Source organism: Rhynchophorus ferrugineus, unplaced genomic scaffold, assembly GCF_030347505.1.
Source record: "Rhynchophorus ferrugineus isolate W39M unplaced genomic scaffold, kcgeb_rfMv2 rfM2, whole genome shotgun sequence".
Classification (NCBI taxonomy): Eukaryota; Metazoa; Arthropoda; class Insecta; order Coleoptera; family Curculionidae; genus Rhynchophorus; species Rhynchophorus ferrugineus.
Genome location: NW_027472581.1, coordinates 23,002,756 through 23,023,678, shown reverse-complemented (window position 1 = coordinate 23,023,678; position 20,923 = coordinate 23,002,756). Strand labels below are relative to the sequence as shown.

At 29.7% G+C, this 20,923-nt stretch overlaps 1 protein-coding gene across 2 annotated transcripts in view; it reads right to left on the bottom strand.

Moving 5' to 3' along the window:
* The window catches only part of LOC143191569 (corticotropin-releasing factor-binding protein), an 80,453-nt gene that overhangs the window by 41,793 nt on the left and 17,737 nt on the right, over window positions 1-20,923 (bottom strand). For both annotated transcript variants that reach the window (XM_076396778.1, XM_076396779.1), the window contains exons 2-3: window positions 20,709-20,817; window positions 12,554-12,717 (exon numbers count right to left, since the gene is read on the bottom strand). In XM_076396778.1, the coding sequence (XP_076252893.1) occupies window positions 12,554-12,717; window positions 20,709-20,817 (273 nt within the window). The remainder of the gene's footprint in view (window positions 1-12,553; window positions 12,718-20,708; window positions 20,818-20,923) is intronic.

Here is a 20,923-nt window from a genome sequence, read left to right as displayed (position 1 = left end):
AGGGGAAGAGGAATTGTTTTACTCCAAATTTAATGCGTGCAGGCCAAGGGCAGTAATGAATGAACCAAAAATACTGGATCGATTTTAATCATGTTTTCATTGAGTGACATAGGCATATATATTTTATGCCCGTGCAAAATCGGAGCGGGCCGCTATGTTTTTATATACAACGTTCATATTTTTTCTGTAGTTTATTTAATTTAGTATCAGCATTGCACCCGTGCGAAGCCGGGGCGGGTCGCTAGTACAATATAATCATAATTTAATACAATTATTTCAGAGGAAATTGTTAATCTGGGAAGTATTTTCAGAAAATCTCAGGAATATATGCAGCTTTTTATGGGAGAACTATTTTAAATTATCACTCGGTAAAACTTAAATGTTTGGATTTTTGCATAGTTTCCTTTTTTTTACAAAAATTTCTGAAAAAATATGCACCGTAATATGGTCACTGAGTATTATACCTTCCTCCCTATCATTGCATATTTAATCCTATAGAAATCATATAGAGAATTATTATAATGGACCTATTGGCCGAGAGGAATATACAATGAAGAACTGTTTGGTCTTGTGGAAAGAAGCATTACCTACAATTATACCTTTGGTTTGAATGAACTCCATCAGGTACACAAAAGAAAAACTGACAAATGGTGGAATCATGAATAAGTGTTCGCTATATTATAAATTTATGATTTAGTAACTGACTTGAACATTCATTATGATAGTGAAAGTGTTAGTGACTAAATGATTCAATTAGTTTGTCTATTTTTTATTGTTATATTACCGATGCATGTACTATTTTATACAACATAGATAGTGTGTCATATGTTCAAAGATATTTACATCACAGTATATATCATTGCAATCACTATTCAATGCAACACCAACTCTTTTTCTTACAAAATAATCATTGTTTTCTTTTAAACTACAATAGTAATATAATTTAGTTCGAATTGCTCTCCATATATGAATATAGAAATAATTTATTTGCAAAATGTCTGCTGCAAACCCCAGTTACTTGTTCCAGACTAATATTTATTCCTGGAGTACCTTTTTTCTCTTCAGAATTGTCATATAGTTACTTTTGGAAGAATTATAATTTACCATTAAACCTTCGGTAATAATCAACATATTCAAAACAATTAAATACGTAAGAACTAAATCCTCACTAATTTCAAGTACGATATGTTAATTAATGACCTTCCTTATTTCAGTTAGCTGTCGGGGTAAAACCAATTTGTTTCTACCAGACATAGAAAATAACTAACAAGAATATCCTGGATCCGGGGTCAATCCTATTTATACAATGAAATTACATCGTTCCTATCCAGTTTATTCAATAATATCTGACACGTTGAGCGCCAACATTGACGAATATATAATTATAGTTCACTGAAATAAATGGATGCAATTGGAATAAAAGCTCGAATGCGTTTTCAATTTTAAATACTCTAAAATAAAAATTGATACTGATACTCGTTACTAGTACTTGTTGATATTTATTTTTTGAATTTTTTTATTTTATTTTTTTTTAATATTAGATAATATTAGACTTAGCAAAGTATTTAACAGAGTAAGAAGAGAAATATTATGGATTATATTGGAACACATAGATGAAAGTATTAAAATAATAAGATAAATCTAAGGAATGTGCAGGAGAAACATAAATGTATTTACACTTTAATATGAAAACCAAAATCACCCCAAAATAGGTAGTCGAGGCTTGGAATTCTAAGATAGATTATTAACTTGAATTCAATACAGTCACTGTTTACATTCAGCGTTGCTAAATTGTGGGGGATTTCCCAATCTGCGGGGAATCTTCCCATATTCCCCATACTTCTAACTCTATTATAACTCTATAAAATATTTTATTATGATTTAACTATTAAGAATGATTTAAACGATTTTATCATCTGAATGGCATTGCTGCAGGAGTGCTTGTTGCCAAACATAAAAATTGGGATCCCTTATTGCTGATGCGGTCGTTTTTAAACGTAATGATCAAGTGAATATTTGTTATACTTAAAATGTAAAAACAGAGAACGGCAATCGACTAAATACAGGTACTATAGGATTCCAACATATACACAGTATGAAATTATAAAAAATAAATAATGCTTAAGCGGTTGAGACTTGCTTGATTTCATAAAATAGTTTTGAGGCCGATTTGTGGGGAATCAGCAACTTTTTCTGGTCAATTTGGGAAATTTGACTTATTAGTGAATTTGATAAATTGGTATTGGCATTGACAGTAAATACTGAGTTATATCTTGACATTATTTTTAATTACAGTTATCAGAGAATTTTTCTGTAAAACCTTTCTGGTCATCCATTGACCAGAGTAATGGAAATGTTTCCCTTTTATTCCCCTGTTTCTGAAATAAGTATATGTTATTTAGTGTACGAACTGATAGATAGTTAGATATACATTATTTTAAGTAATGTTAAAAACATATGTGCAACAGTGACACACCATGTGGTGATCTTAGAATATGAATAAAATACTTTTATGAATAATATATTTTTATAAATAAAATGACCCGACTTCGAAAAATAAATAAGGTACTCACTAAAATGTAACTAAGAAATTATTACTAAAAAATAATTATACTTAGATATTTAATTTAAAAAAAAACGTTTTAAAATAAAATATGTACGTAATAATGGTTGTAATAACTAAATAAAAATCAGTTTCAAGTCGGTATCGTGTCCAAATAGTTATACTAAATTAGATTTGTTTTGTTCCTTTTTAATTTTGTGTTTATGACATAAAATTATATTATTATTTTTGTATTGTTTGAGGACTCAGCACCGACTTCAAACTAATTTTTGTTTAGTTATTACAGCGATTATTACGTACATGTATTATTTTGAAACGTTTTTTTTTTTGTTAAAAGTCTATGTTTGATTATTATTTACATTATAGTGAGTTCCATATTTATTTTTTGAAGACGGTTCAATTTTTTTTCATAAAAATATTGTATTTTTCTCTTTTTAGTGTTAGATATTAACTCAAAGTTATTTTATTAAGTATTACAATGGAGATCCCAAGTAAAATTACAGCACGTATGAGGAAAATAGGAATAAAGAAACAATGATTGAGAATAAGTTATGTTTCAGGCACTGAAGTCCGGTAACTAGTCTAGGTGATCTGACGAATGTTCCAACCAAAGTAGAAAAAAATAAGTTGCTGCTCTGTTGGGAATCGAACCCGCGACCTCCTCCTGCGAGCTTAACGTTCTGACAATTACACTATAGAAACAATTGCCTACGATGTTTCTACAATTTCTCATATGATATGGTTAGGGCTTAAAAAGCGAACTGAATTGCTTTTATACTAAACAACTTCGGATTTTTCGTCACATCAGCTCAGCAATGTCATGTGTCCGCCCATGTTATCCTAACTTGGTTCCATTGGGACCACCTCGGAAGGGCACTCTTTCGAATAAAAAAGGAATTTTGAAAATCTGTCCATAATTGACGGAAAAATCGGCGAACATACATTAAGAATTATATACAACCGAACATGTATAAATGTATTAAATTCTTTCTACACGATGTCTTCGTTTTTTACTTTCAACTCATATTTATAGGGTGGCATAGTTTTCTTATAATTAAACTTCGTACCAAAATAATACCAGTAGGCAGCCTCCATAAGAGATCTCAAAATACATCTCTGTGAGGAAAATATTATTTCCTCACAAATGTACAAAAAATTTACAGAATTCACATATATTCGTGGCATGTTGATAATTTATGACGTCAACATCATCTCAACAATCACTACAGAAATAGTATGAATGTCTTTTTGAGTTGGATTAATTGCATTTTAACAGTTAACATGTCTGCCAATATCGAAAAACTGTACTTATTACTAGATTTTTTAATCCAACTAATGAAAATATATGAGATACAAGCTATTTTAAAGTCTGACTTTCATTGTTAAAACGTGTAGTTTTAATAAGTATTTTTATGATCTCTTTAAAAATTGGAAAGGTAAAATGGAAAGGTATTTCTTGCCTAAGATATGGAAAATTTTAACTTCCTTTATAATAAAATACTTTAAATGTAAGTAAACATAACGTAATCTAAAATATAAACACGTAATAATCTAAAATATAATAAGCAAAGCATATTGGTAATAAATATTCAGTTCCAAAGCGGTTTTCATCTTCAAAAACATATTCTTAAGACCCAACTTCAACCTTATATTTTTTTAAGCTAATAATAGAGGACAGCTTGAACCAACTACCAACTATCGGTCAGTATGGCAAACCACTTAGTATTTAACTAATTTAGGCTTCAGCACTAGCATGACAAGGCTCTAAATTACTACGCAAACTTCTGAACTAGACAAAGCAAACTGTCATCTAATAAATTGCGTTTCACTCTGTCGTGTAAACCACCGAAAAAATAATTTTGTAACGCCGCAGTACCTTCACCAAAATATACATTAAACTTATGTAAATGAGATAAGAAAATCTCGCATTGTTTATGATGATACTTGTCTAAACAATTCCTGGTCATTTAATCCGGAAAAGATTTTTGTTATTTATGGGGACGGATTTTCCTCTCTAAATCCTCCGTGACGTTTGTATTAAAACTTAAATAATCATATTAAATGTCGTATTATATTTGTATTTGACTATAATTTTAAAGGACTAATTATATACAAATATTTTTTTATAATTATGAAAGTAGATTTTAATCTGAATTGTTAGATTCTGGATTGGAACCGCATTGAGTAGTTAATGATAACAGACTTTTCGCAATCATTAAAATGGCCTCGGATCGCGATACACTCGCGAGGAAATGTATGAACCACTGTAACAATTACCTTGTTCTGGTTTCCCCTTCTGTATTATCTCAACTTTAGATCTTATACCTCATTTGATGGAGAATTATTTATGTAACTTAGTAACTTTTTTTGATTTAGAATAAACTACAATCAGTTTTGGTTCACGGTGACTTAACTCTTATATTCAAAATGATGTGACCATAACAAGTTACTGTCAGAAACAGCGATATTTGGTTTACAAGGAAGGAAAGCTATGCTTGTTATTAAAAATACTTAATGAAACTATACGGTGGGTCAGGAAGCAATTCTAAGCCTAATTGATGGATTTTTGCCATCGTTTTCACTGACTTGTGACACGGTGCAATGTCTTGGAGAAGCAGCACTCTCTATTTCTTCAAATGCGGCCGTTTTTCGGCGATTTTGTCCTTCAAGCGGTCCAATAACGTTATGTAGTAGTCGCTGTTTACGCTTTCTCCTTTACAAGAAAGTTATTCCATACGCATCCCGAAATACAGACGCCATAATCCTGCCAGCCGACTGTTGTGTTTTCCCACTCTTTGGAGCGGGTTTATCGTGTGTGATGACTGTCTATTGGACTTCGGAGTGAAACGATGGAGCCATGTTTCATCCATTGTCACATATCGACGCAAAAACTCGGGTTTATTACGCTTGATCATCTTCAAACACTGCTCCAAATCATCAACTCGTCGTTATTTTTGGTTAAAGGTGAGCTCGCGCGGCACCCACTTTGCACAGATATGATGTACATGTTCAGTTGATATCTTTACAGTGTCTGCTATTTCATTCAATTTCAATTTACGGTTATTCAAAATTATTCTGTGGATTTTTAAAAATATTTTCGTCGGTCACAACTTCTTTTGGGCGTCCACTGCGTTCACCGTTTTGCTCATTTCACCACGTCTAAACTTAGCATACCAATCCTTGATCGTGGGGCAGTGTTCGGAAACTCGCCACCAAGCCAAGTTTTTGCTCGAACTGTATTTTTTCCCTTCAAAAAGCAATATTTTATCAACACGCGATATTCCTTTTTATCAATTTTTTTCACAATCACAAAGGTTGCTTCACTCAAAATGTTATAATTCACAAATTAATGATCCGATAGCTCTCAAATTTGTACACGCTTCTTTAGGGGGTCAGGGCTAACTAAAAAACATATGGATTTAATTCTAGTAACGCCACCTATGTGCCAGGGGGGACTTTTCAATTGACCTGTTATGGCTGTAAAATCACATCTAATCTCCAATGCTCTTTTAAATATTTTGACTAAATCGTTATTCCGATATCTTCAGTTACTTTTGTAGTTTTTGGAGAATAGTTCGTTTTGGGCATAAAGAATAGAATAAAGTAAATAAGAAATATTGATGATCTTCATTTGGTAATGGTAACAGCGCTTCTAGTAAGTGATACATTTTCTCTTTGTATCTAAAACTGTTTGAGATTTTGCTAACTTATTTCTTATTTGAATATTACCGATAAACTTTTATGATTTAACGCTTTGAAGTTAGACGTGAAATTGTCGAATTTTCCAAGCATCACTTTGTAACCACGGATAAGCATAAGTGTTTAGGGGGCGGGTGGATTCCCTACCATATTTTAATACTTTACAACATTGGTAAGCGATTGCCATTTCCAGAATTTTAACTCATCTGGTAGCACCATGATCTATTTCCTAATCGTAGTAGAATACTGCTCGTTTCTGGATCACAGAAGAACCGCGCCAGCAGAATAGCAAAGAAATTTCGTTGTGTCATGCTAACTGTTGCTGCTTCTGACGTGCATGAACTCGTACTCTAAGCCAGGCCATCTTGCCCTTGGCATTGTTAAAGACAATGATAAAGGCTTCGCAAAATTGAAGAAAGTTTGTTTAACCATAAACAGCCACTATATATTTTAACTCTATTCTTGGCAAATGTTTACTCAAGCGCAATTAGAATACGATTCGAAATTACCGTTAGCAACATATTCGTATTTTACATATAAGTCATTACTATGGAAACAAAATTGTTGTTTTTACTGTTACAATATTTCTGTTTTACTATTTTTTTCCTCTAAATTAATCCATATTTGTTCACCCCATAAACTTTCCATTATATATATATATATATATATATATATATATATATATATATATATATATATATATATATATATATATATATATATATATATATATATATATATATATATATATATATTCTTCTATTAAATTAAGGATATGTTAGTCAAAAATAGTTGAATACCTAGTTCCTAGAGCCGTTTTAACTTAGACAAATTGTCCTTGGATATATTTAATCGATTGGATACGACAATTTGAACGTTTGATATCGATAAGAGGCAATTCTCTATCCATAGAATCGTCTTCAATAAAAAATACTCTACTGATCTGTATGAAAATAATTATTATCAAAGGTTTCACTACAGAAACTTATGCATCAAGAAAATCGAAAATAGAGGTGATACTGATAATTTCTTTAGTATCCTGCCGTTATTCATTATGCCGAAGAAATTACAGATATTTTTTTAATATTTTAAGAACATTTTAATTAATTTTAATAACATTTTAAATTTGATACATAATTTTAAAGGTTATTATCGATTTTTTGGGCTAATATATCATTAATTTTATTTTCTCTTAAAAATATTAATATTATATCTCTTGTAAAATATCGGTATCTAACATGATTATTCCAAAAAAAGCGATATTTTTCGTCTCCGTTACATCGATAAAGATAGTTTCTTTAAAAAATCAAAATCAATATATAGATATTTTTTAAAATTTCTATATGTTGAAATATCGATACTTTTAGGATATCCCTATGTTTCATTATGCATTTTTCAACAATCCAAATGGTCAGATATTCGTTTCTTACTGCTTTTTAATCATCTCTTGCTTCACCTTACTTAGCTCCACCAGGCTTCTGAATAAATTAAAGAATACATATGAAAAATTATCGGTTTGAATCTATTGAGGTATTTAAGATCGAGAAAAATAATTTTGTTATATAACGAAAAAATAAATTATGATCCGACTAAAAAAAATTAGCGACCAAATCTAATCATAGAAATTAAAACCAAACTAGATTAAAGGGTTTTGGGAAAGTTTTTTTTGCGTATCTGGGAAGTGATTATCCTTTTTTGCCGCGAGAAATAGGATTATGTCTTTCATTAAGATTCTGTCTATGGCTTTCTGCTGATTTCTTTCCATTACTATTAGCAATAATCTTCTTATCAGTGGTTGATTGTTCCAATATTTAGTAAAAGTACATAGATTTTAAATTAACATGTCAGTGACTTGACGAACTAATTTTTATAAATAGTTATCATTAATATATTTTTAAAATTAATTATTTTAACCTAAAAAATAAATGTACGCCGAATATTAGTAGAAACACGGTAAGTACATTGCTGTTTAATATTATAACAAAACGGAAATATTCAAAATGTAACAACTTTTTCCGATCTTTTGCTATCACAATTTTTAAAGCGATATAATTTTCGCACTAGATATCTAAACCAGCAAAACAGGCTTACTGCAGAACTATAAGTAATATCTTAAATAAATGAGCATCGAGCTCTAAATAGTCTGCTACTAAAGACTACATAGTTCATGAGGATATTAAGAAGTGTCAGTGCCAAAAATCAAATCCATCATAATACTGAGTATAGGTCACCACAAGTGGAAGAACATTATAAGGAAGACTCTAAGTAGACACAAGTTGCCCATAGACAACTCACGAAAGTTATTCAAGCTAAGCTAAGCTTAATTTTAGTAATTAACATAGACTTTCATATATATGTAGTATCAACTCCACTATAGTACCTTAAAATATATTGATTCAAACAACGAATCATTTTTTCCTTTTCAATTCTATTTAATTATTAACATAGTCTTATAAAATTTCATTCAACTAAATCTTAATTTACCAAGCATTCCTAAATCAACCAGTATAATTTAGAATGCAGAAAATATGCAAATAATCCTACAGCATCTGTAAATACAACTTCATTTGGTAAACACCTAGAAACTGCTTAAAATATTTTATTTAAATTGGTGTATATTTAGCTATTGGCTTTTACTATGTCTAGTATTTATAACAGACCAAACCTAAATATTACTAATTTATTATTATATTATTATATTAATATTAATAGTATACCCAGTTACAAAAAAAAATATTTAAAAAAATATGAGTTATTTGAAAAGAGTTATGAGTCTTGAGGAAAATAATACTAATATACACACAGAGTTTTTTACTAAATACTAAGAAGTTATGGTAATAAGTAAATTCACTGAGGCATAAGGTGGCGCTAATTGTTGTCCCATTTTGAAAAATATCCACACATCGGAACTGACTCAATTTAATCGAAAGGTGCAGTACAAAAAATAGCACTGACAATGAATAGAATTCTACAGATAGCGTCACAGCGACCTATCAAAACAATTTCATGCACACTAGACCACCAGTGAATATCAATCATCGTCAACTCCCCCAAGTAGAGCAAGTTAAATATTTACGCACTTAGATCGACGCCTAACCTGGAAGAAGCAATACTCTCTAAACAAAAACAAATTCGACCGAAATTATATCAAATGTATTGGCAAATCCAAGTTATCAATAGATAACAAGGTGTTCCTGTATGAGTCTATACTCAAGCCTATTTGGTCATATGGAATCCAACTATAGAGTACCGCTAGCAAATCTAATATATCCATCATTCAACGGTTCCAGAATAAAGTGTTGCGTGCCATTGTTGATGCTCCGTAATATATTTTAAATAAAGTGATACAACGCGATATTCCTCTAGAACCTATAACGAGTATAATTCAACGTGTTTGTGTGAAATACTTCGAAAGAGTGTCAGTGCATCCCAATGTACTCGCTAATCAGCTAAATATGCGACGTGATAGTGAAGTGCGTAGACTAAAACGTTTAACACCACCTGATCTGATTACTGGACATATGTATACTTTAGAATAAACTTGGGAATAAGACTAATTAATTAAGATAATATTTTATGCAGAAGATCGCTTAATGAAGTGATTTTCTGCATGCCATGTAAATATAATATAGGCATAAGAAATACTTATAGCCTATAGGGCAGATTGTGGAATCACATAGAGTAAAAAAAATGCACACTGGAAAATCAGTGAACCGGCATAGTATGATAGTTTGCTACAATTCGTGCTAATAATAAAATAATAATTTACAATATTACTTGCACTAATTTTTAGTACTACGCCCAGCAATAGTTGCTATAAGTTATTTTAGTGGCGGCTGCAATTATATTAAAATTACGACTATAGTTTGTCAAAGTTTAGTTAAACTATTCTCTAAAAGTATTGCATTATAATAGACAACGGACATATATCACACGTATAGGTCAACCATAGATTATTATATATATAGTCATAGCTGTATTAATAACAAAGCCCCAATATATCCGTATTTTGATAGACCAAATTAAGTTTAAAGCACAAAGAACGAGTTAGTCCGATGTAAATTATTTATAATTATCTAGATCAAAACGAGCCTTTTATTAGATCATAATTTAAAACGTAGTGTGAGCAACTAAAATTGCTTTCCAAAAATAATATGAGATTGATTGAAAACACGTTATAAATATAATCTTATAATATTATTATAATTAATATAATCTTTTAATTAAAATAATTTAATAATCATGAGCTATTTCAATTTTAACGCAAATTTTATTGAATAATATGTACGTCATATGTGTATCGACATATTAACAGAAAGATGAGACAAATTTGTAGAAAGTAAATTATAATATTATATTACTAAATTATTGTGAAACCCTTTTCATAATAAAAAAAATATCAGAAAGCGTTTAAGATACATAATATTAATAATATCTTGAACAAAATATCAATAATTTGCAATCGATAATAAATTGTTAAATACTGATATCGAATTCATTTTATTCGATCGAATTTTGTTTCAATCTATCTTATAACAAATCGTATGAGCCACTGAAGAATTTGAATCACCAATACCTCAGATTCAATTACAAGGTTATTGAGACCGTTTATTATGTTGAAAAGAATTGTTATATTCTTAACCGACTTCAAAAAAGGAGGAGGTTCTATATTCGGCTGTATATTTTTTTTAATATATGTTCGCCGATTTCTCCGTCAATTTTCAATTTTTCTTTATTCGAAAGCACTTCCTAGGTGGTCCCATTGAAACCAAATGAAAATCGGGAGTAACGCTCAATTTTCAAAGGCACGTACAAAATTTGCACAGATTTTTCATCTAAAATAATCAGACATTTGTGTAAAATGTTATTGTTGAGCTGATGTGACGGAAAATCGTAAGTCGTTCAGTGGAAAAGCCATTCAGTTTGCTTTTGAAGCACTAACTATAGCATATAATACGTCCTAAAAACATTGTGGACAACTGCTTCTATGGTGTAATGGTTTATCCTTTTAGCTTCCAAACGGAGGTCGCGGTTTCGACTCCCAATGAGGACAATAACTTCTTGTTGTTGTTTAGTTAGAACATTTGTCAAATCACCTAGGCTAGGTAGCGCACATCGGGGCGATAGCGGCGCTCCTTGTTTTCAATCATTGTTTTTTATTCCTATTTTTTCTCATACGGGCTGCACCTTTACTTATAATACCCATTGCAATATTAAACAAAATAACTACGTAATTTATTGAGTAAATATCTAACACTAAAAAGAGAAAAAGAAAATATTTTTAACAAAAATGGAACCGATTTCAAAAATAAATAAGGAACTAAAAATTAAAAAATAATCAAACTTATATTTTTAACACAAAAAAATACATTTTAAAATAAAATATGTACATAATAATCGTTGCAATAACTAAATAAAAATCTTAATTAACCTATCTACTACACTACACTACATCTAGTAGAATATAAAATACTATTCTACTATATACACACATTTTAGCTTAATACCTATCTAAACTTATTTATCTATTTGCAATATTATTTTAACTACTACTAACTAGTTATTTTGAAGTCGGTGCCTAGCCCAAACAATACAAAAATAATAATATGATTTTGTGACATATACAAAAAATTAAATTACAAACAAACAAATCTAAATTAATGTAACACTTGGGGTTCGGCACCGACTTCAAAGTGGTCAGTTGGTAATAGTTAAAATGATATTGCAAATAGATAAACAGGCTTAGGTAAAAATTGAGCTAAATTGTGTGTATATAGTAGAATATAAAATACGTGTACTAGATAGGTTACATAAGGTTTTTAATTATTTTTTTAGTTATTAACTATGTGTTATAGTTATTTATTTTATATTAAAATTTTTTTTTAAATCTAAATTTCACTATTTTTAATTTTTAGTGAGTTCCTTATTTATTTTTTCGGTTCCATTTTTTTAATTGTTATTAGTAATTATAAAGAAATAAATAATATTGATTTCATTGAATATTCTAATTTGTTACACGTGCTAATTAACATACGTTCCTAAAACATTAGTTATAAATTATTAATAAAATTCCATTAAAGACGCTCCGCATTCTTTCCATTGCCACTTCTACAATATACTCTTAATAATTTCCAGTAATATCTCAGAGAACTGGATCTTGCGAAGTAGTAAGGAAGTTATGTAGCGTGAAATTGTCAAAATTAGCTATTGCTTTAAGGGTGTGAATTAAAACTGAAAACGCCTAATCGCCCAAGAAGTATCCGAAAGAAACGAAGCGAACAAATTTCTTACCACCACTAAGCCTCCATCGTCGCAGGGAACGTCGAGATAATTAAATCTTATTTCGACGTTCTGGTCAGGATCGGCAGCAATGTAGATGCCACAAGTTTCACCAGGCTGTCTCGTTCCTGGCTTTATAAAAAATTCACCTTCTTCCAAGGTCATGAATATGCATTCTGAAAAATAAAAAATCGAAATCAATAATATCGAAACGAAAACTAGTTATTTATTATTCTAAATACATAGTATAAACTACAAACTCGTTCCCAATGTATATAATACATTTATTCAATCTTTTTTCTAGTAATAACAAAGATTTTAATCGAATAAGGTGTGTCAGATTTGTTATAAAAAACTATATTCAGTTTCTATTCCTATAATACACTCAAACCAACGATCTCGGATTATTATTTTAAGTTTATGGAATAAGCAAATGTACGATGAGGGTAAACCTGAAAAATATGGTAGTTATTGAATTCTGACAAATATAGTATATTCAAAATAACAGTGAACTCGAGTCATTACTGTGTCGAATTTGTATTGAGTTGAGTATTGCATATAAAAATTTGTAAATTCCTTTAAAATCAGACTATATTTTTCCTTCCCATTACGTTCTAATTCAAAGAAGATATAATGATGTTTGATATGTCGTAGCATGTAACCGAATCAGCCTATAAAACTAGCGTCTTTGCCAAACGTATGCAAAATTCTTCAAAATATTAGTTATAATAATTAATGGTTATAAATCGGCAAATGTTTTAGTTAAAATAGTTATGTTAAAATAACTTATATGTGATAACATTTTATTTTTATTGTTGTATTTATATGAGAATTCTATTATATGTCAGAGGCGAAATAAAATCAATAAATATAACAAAATCCCAAAGTTGATGCGGCAACATGCGACGTTTTGACGTCATAATTCGGCATTGAGATAACGTGTGTTCATTGTTTTATTGAACCGATTATGCACGCAAAACAGAAAACATTTTTTGTTGACGGTTTGGCTCAGCAAAATAAATTTACAATAAAAAAAGCCACTTTTAGGTTAACATTTTTTTTTAATTCGAAAGAGATAATTATCATTAATTGATCTATAGATTGCCTTTTCACATAACAGTGTCGGCGAATAAACAAGAAATTGAACAGAATAAAATTAAAAGATTGTGCTCTAGACTTCGTAAATAGATAGTTTAGGTACATCTTATTCTAAAATATTATTCACTAGTTCAGCTAATATATAACACGTTCGTTCGTCCACCATATGTACTTTATTAAAATTTTTATTAAATATAAATTTAAAATTGTATATTTCTTGCTATATCAAATATATATCCAGGTTAACAGCTATAAATACATAAAGTTGTTGTTTACATTATTTATTGGTCTATTAAAGATATTCCTAATACTCTATAGAATTTCAAAATTTGAACATGGGCATCATCAAATAATAATTAAAGTACCAACAATTTGGAGGGAAGTCAAATTTTTCACGAAAAAATCTTACACTTTTACTATATTTTGCCCTTTACAAAATTGAAAGTATGAGGCTGATTGATAAAATGATAATTATAATAATAAAATATACTGGTTGAGATATATAATAGAAAATAAACCAATTAAGTCGTCCAACAATAAGTAATCTGATAGATTCAGTGAAAAATTAAACGTTAATCTATATACTAAACTATATATTTTTGGACAAACATGAACAGTTATAAAATATTTTTTAAAGATACAGAGACTAACCACGCTATAAAAATTAATGAAATCATAACATCACCAGCTCCACACCTAATAAAAGCCCATTAAGGAGAAAAGAAAGTTAATTTTATAAAGCAATAGAATATAGATGGATTCTTAAAACAAAATGATCTCTATATAAAAATATACAGCGTCAGCTTAATAAGTTTCATTAATATGATATAAAGTTTAATCAAACAATATATCTAGACAGTGAATATTTACAGCCAGAGAAGAAAAACTTGAAAAACAAGTTTATAGTAGGTACATCAGAATAATTTTATCTTTACTTACAATGTTAGGTTTTTAATCAACGCAATATATTGTCAAAAATGTGTATCAACAGCGAAAAGTATCAGTGTAAACAATTGTTAAGAAACGTAACAAAACTAATAAATCGTTTTGATGTTTGTCCATAATAAAATAACTGTGTTTTATTAATTATATTCAATAAGTTAATATATACACCTGATAATAAAAGAAAGTTTTGTTGTTTGGTTTGAAGAATATTACTACCAAAACGCATCAAACATTCTTAAAAACCTTTTAATGATATGGCTCCACCATATTCCAATTGAAAGATTCTGGAAAGAGAACATCTCCAGAATGGAAGAGTTGGCAAACCGTTAGCCCATTGATCACCAGTATGAACCCCAAAGAGGTGGGAGGATTGTTGGTCATCAGCGTCACAGGAAGAACAAACTACTTAGACATAATATGAGTCAAACCAGCCTCCAGACTTTAGAAAAGTTTTGGTTGCAGCAATTAAACGAAAATGATGATTTTCAACGGCCTAGCGGAGCAGTAGACAAGATTTATTAGTCAAAAACCCAAATCAAATTTCTAAAGACTTTCAGTAGAATTAGCAGTCGATAGAAAACAAGAATAATTGTAATAATACAAATTGGTTAATAATGACAAATCGAATGGTTTTAATATGGCAGTTTTCATTGCTTGCTAGGCAAAAATAAAGAGTCAAAGAACTTTCTTTGGCGTACTCTGAATGAGGATGTAGTATAAAAGTAAATCTACTACTACAATCCCATCTATAAACAGTAATAGGCTAGCTCAGAAGACCCTTGCATATTCATACCACATACAATCTTGAAACTATTACTTCCGACGTTAATTGAATAAATTGAACGTATTGTTTAACAAAGACCAGTAGTATGGTAATGACGACTGCATCTCTGGTGCTCGGTCATACATTACAAGAATTGTGAAGGATACACGATTGTAGCTTAAATGGGAAATTCTGCCGCACCTAGCTTACTCTCCGACATATTGTCTTCTGAGTATTATTTGTTGAGATCGATGCAGCATGGCTAAGCTAACACACAGTTACAAAATGCTGCAAAAGTGCGAAAATGGTTGAATAAAATAATGATGTGAAATAATGATCAGAATAAAAGCAATGAGTTACCAAATATTTTGTATTTGTATATCGTCGATAAAAATGTTTAAATGTTGTTTTTATCTAGTACCATAAAAAATATGATATTTTTCTACAAAGTGCTTATTTATAATGAATATAATATATTATGTGAATAATATATGAGTGTATTATATAAAAGATAAATACTTTGAGTCAAAAGAACTATTTGTACCCCACATGTCGGGGTATGTAACTGATTGAAACAATTGATTAATATTTTTTAAACGAGTCTTCTTTGTTCAAAACGCTACCAAAAACGCTAAAAATTAATTCCATGATGCAGTAATGATGACGTAAAAAGATGTTATATTATTTAATAAACTTTTAAAAGTAAATCAGAGTATAAATTATACCAGTATTATCATCCTTGAACCTAAAGAATGCATATAAACCGCCATGTTTTCCTCAAATCTGCATAATACATATGTATACAATACGAAGGACAATACATATAATTCCAAAACTGTGTAAATAATTATTAAGAAGACCTCGTGTGCAACTGAAACAGCGTCGAAAGATAACTGGAAGAAAACATTTGTTTAGTTTATATAAAATAAATAGATATAAATATAGAACAAAATAAATCCTAGTATGTAGTATGTTTTTAAAATTTCACGCTTTTGCATGCCTTAGAAACATTTCTAAAAATATATTCCATTCCTATTTTTTAAAAAATGCTTTTTTTATCAACAAAAATATTGATCCGCCTAATCAACGTTGATATGTGACCCGTGATTATTATTATCATAGTAATATATCTCAAGAAATTTTGTATATCACCATTTTTTTAATTTTGTAGAGCCCGCTACACAGAAGAATTACAAAAATGAGTATTCAAACGTCTATTGGTTCAAAAATTAATCTTTTTTAACAATAATTCCGATTATATCCTCAGGTTCCACCTAATATTGTCCTTTGTTTTTCAGTCATATCAGTAAAGCCAAATGTTTTTGAGATGATTTCATGATTTCAAAATATTAAGTTAGATTGAATTTCCCTATTTAAATACCTATGATTAACAATAAACTATGAGTTTAGCTTGATTAAAAACTATAAAATATGCTTCAGTAATATAACTAGTATGACCGATATTTTAAATTATAACAGTCAAGCTAGAAATAAAAATGGTATCAAATTAATGGAAATATATCGTAGTATAGAGAACTAATCAATTAAACAGTAAATAGAGACTTTGGCGTAATATATCAGCATGGCATTGAGTGATGCCTAATTGAATAGCCATTAAACCCTAGAGTAAATAGCGAAGTGATTATTTGAGAAATTCTAGCATATCTAATTCAGTTTGCAAGGAAACATATGTGTATCGTTCTTTGAAATTGAACATATATTATACTGTTATAGTATTAGTTATTTATTAATTTCTATACAACTTTTATTCATAATTCGTACATGGATTGTTTGAAAATGATTTTTAGACTGTTAGAAACATTAATTTCATAGCCAAATATTTTGCTAGATATGCAATTAGAAATTATAATTATAAACAATACATGATGAGACTTTCAATTATTTGACCTACAAATTTGCTTCTACCTTGTCATTCTTCAGAATACTCTTCAAAAAGCTTTATAATAGTAATCAACCAGACCATCTCATCTACTAATCAATATAAGTAAGTAACTTAAAAAAATTAAAATCATTATTTTAACGATAAAAAGGAAAACACGATAATGAAACACTGAAGCGTGAAAACTGATTTAGAGGAAGATAATAGAATTTGAATATTTATTGATCGCGTGAATCAGCATCTATTGTGCTATTTCATAGTTAAAAAAAATAAGAACAAGGAGCAAAAAATTTTCTACTCCTAAAAAAATTGTCCTTTTTTCTATTACAGCAATTGTTTTATTATATCTTACATTATCATGTATTGATTGATATAAACTTGAAAAACAATATAGGTCAGCTGTTGATCAGCAAAAAATGTCAAGATATACTCCAGTACATGGTACGAGAGTCCAATATCGTCTAATAATAATAATGAATTTGCGTTGCTGCAAAAAAATTATCTCGCATTAATGTGTTTTTCTTGTAAGGTAATTTTCTGAATAACTGAAAGTGTCTATGGATTATAATTGTACTACAATTTATATTAATCAATATAGTTTCCATCATTTCTACCACCTTTTATTTATGTCTAATTCACTGAAATACCTAAAAATCCACTTGATATCCTTCAAAGATGTGTTATTTCTCTTCACTAGAATACTATTAGAAAGATGAAACAAAACTGTAAACGTTGTGGGAGATATAAACATCATTTTAAAAATTAAGAATGTATACAATTACTATACCCACAATAAACCCCCAAAATTAATTCACATATAAAAGGAGGAATTTATTTTAACCGGAAACTAAAATGGACACCTATGTCACGGCAAATTAAAACTGAAAAATGTCAACTAATTTCCAATAAAGGGAGATTTGATGTAAACAAGTAACACGATTGGAATAAGTGATTTGGAAAAATAGAACTGAACTGATCAGTTGAAAGGACGTCAACTTCACACAATACAACCAAAAACATATTTGAGGATCGAGCGAAAATTGAAAGAGGAGCTGGAAAGTACGCTCATTTGTTTGGTTGTTTACAGAGTCCCTTTAATGAATTGAAAGTTACGTCAAAACAGTCCGCCGGCAATCCCTTACCTTTGTTATACAGTCAATAAGGCTTGCCAAGTTTTACAGGGATGCAACAATGACTCCGTCAGAAAAATTACTATTTATTGAGATATATCAATTAATTAATTCGACATAAAGGCAATAAACGTAACTATAACATAAATATTCCTTTAAAAATACATCAGTATAAGATTAAGTGGCTTAATATTGTGTTAATTTGATCTTATTTTTAACTTTAACGTAAATGACCTTTAAGTTATTATTATCGCAAAACCAGAAAAACCGCCACATAAACTCAAATCTGACAGACTTATTTCATTTCCTAATGTTACATTAATTAAATTTCTAGTATACACTTTCTAATAATACATAATAATTGCAATGAAGAATCAAGCGGGAAATTGCACCAAGCAACTGAAATAACTGGATCCATACCTAATGAAAAAAAGTTAAGGAAAACAAATCAATACATATAAAGTGTATACAAAACTACACTACACGCAACAAAACAATAACAATGAATAATATTATCATCTTATATAGCAACAACACTAAACTGCTTGAGATTAATTTTGATGCAAAACTGTTGGAAAAAACGCATTAAAAATATCATAAAGTATTAGTTAGTTGAAAGAAAATCCAAACTCTTTGTATATAATATATCACCAATTATCCGTTATACAACAATTCAAAGTATAATTCAAAATACTATCATTTACTTGAAAATTTGTCAACATCTCAAGTCCATTAATTGATTAAAATTGTTGCAAAGGTGTCAAAGCAAAGAGCTAAAGAATTTTTTTTGTTTGTTTGTATTATTTTATTGTAATACGATGATTAAAGTAAAGAATTGTCAGAATAAGTTATATGGTGCATCAAGTTAAAGATAATCAACAATCATTGTTTAATAACCATAACGTGTATTAAATTAAATACGTGTATTAATGAAATCAATAGGCTAAGTGAACAAAATATGTCATAAAATACAATATAAGATTAAATTTAACTAAATCATTGAATGAAGTTCTCGAACGTAAACCTATGTGAATTAAAATTGTATTCATGTTAATAATTTCCTAATGATACAATAACCGGAAATAGCAGTCATCAGAAGTATCAGTGTAAATTACATTTAAGGGGCTTAAATCGTATAGTATTAAATTGTATCGGGTATATTTGTATCCAAGTTCATATTGAAAAGTTACAGTATGTGCAATTTCGCCTAAATGTAAACAAACATATTTTTCAGTGCGTTGAAAATATCTAAATTTGTGTCGAACAAATCGTATTTGTGGGAAGTTTTATTTTTTACATAAATTTGAAGAAAAACGCGACTGAAGATCATTAGCTTATAGCTCTATCGGGCTCAATAACTGGTTTCAACGTAAAATAGAGATTTTGACATTGAAGACAAAGAACGTTCTCAACACTCAAAAAATTTTAGACGAGGATTTGAAGCTCTATGAAATCATTAATGGGGACCGCTCACGACTGCAATTGAAGCGTTTGAGTCAAGCACTGCGCGAAAAAAAGGAGGAATACGATAAAAGAGCCAACAATATTATAACATTCGCTCACATGCTAAACCGGTAAAAACATATTTGGAGACATCAGAATGTGTGCTATACTACCCGCTATATTCTCCAGACCTTACATTCTAAGTACGACTTGTTCCGACTTCACTTCTTATGAAAATACCAAAAGATCAATTTGATTAATTTACGGATAGCCTCAAAAGATACATCATTCCCTCCGGATGGAATCCGCAAAATGTCTAGTAGGAAAAAGGGAAGGAAAAGGTAGCGGCTATCTATAAACTCTACTTTGAATAAAATACATTTCTTCAAATTAACAAAAATCCTCAAAACTAATTTATAGGCCTAATAAGTGATTATTAGTTTATTTTTAATCTTAGTTATATTTATTATAGTTCCAAAGATCCAATAAAAAACCTCGATCGTCCAAAACAAACAAAAAATTGAAACCAGCAAAGATGTAGTATTCAGTTTATATTAAAAAAAAAAACAAAGATATACGGTGAAGAAACATTGGTCAGATTGTATTCCTCTTAAGAAAATCCTTGAAGTAACCAGCTCAAGACAAACTTCTAGCACTGGACTTAACTCTATTTGCATTTAAACAATCGCTGATAATAGGAGCTTTGACTAGAACCGACATTAAATTGTCGCGATATCTTGAGACATTTCCCGGGCAATTTAAACTGGTAAATTAAATTCCGGAAACAAACACCAAATCTAGTAGTAAGCACGTTGTAAATCCGAAGCGGCTGAGCTAATTTCACCATTGTTCTCAGACGACACTTGTCATTTACATGAATTAACTTACCGTCAACACGATGTGCCGGATCTCTTTTGGAGCGTGAAGGTGACGAGAGAAAATCATCTGCTATGGTTTCCGGTTGTAAACGAACATTGGAGTATGGTCTAAAATTAACCTGCAACAATAAACGTGAGGATAACAGGAAGGCACGAGCTGAATGCATAAACAAGTGTTATTCGTAGCAAAACGAATTATGACTTAAAATTTATATTTGGGCATCA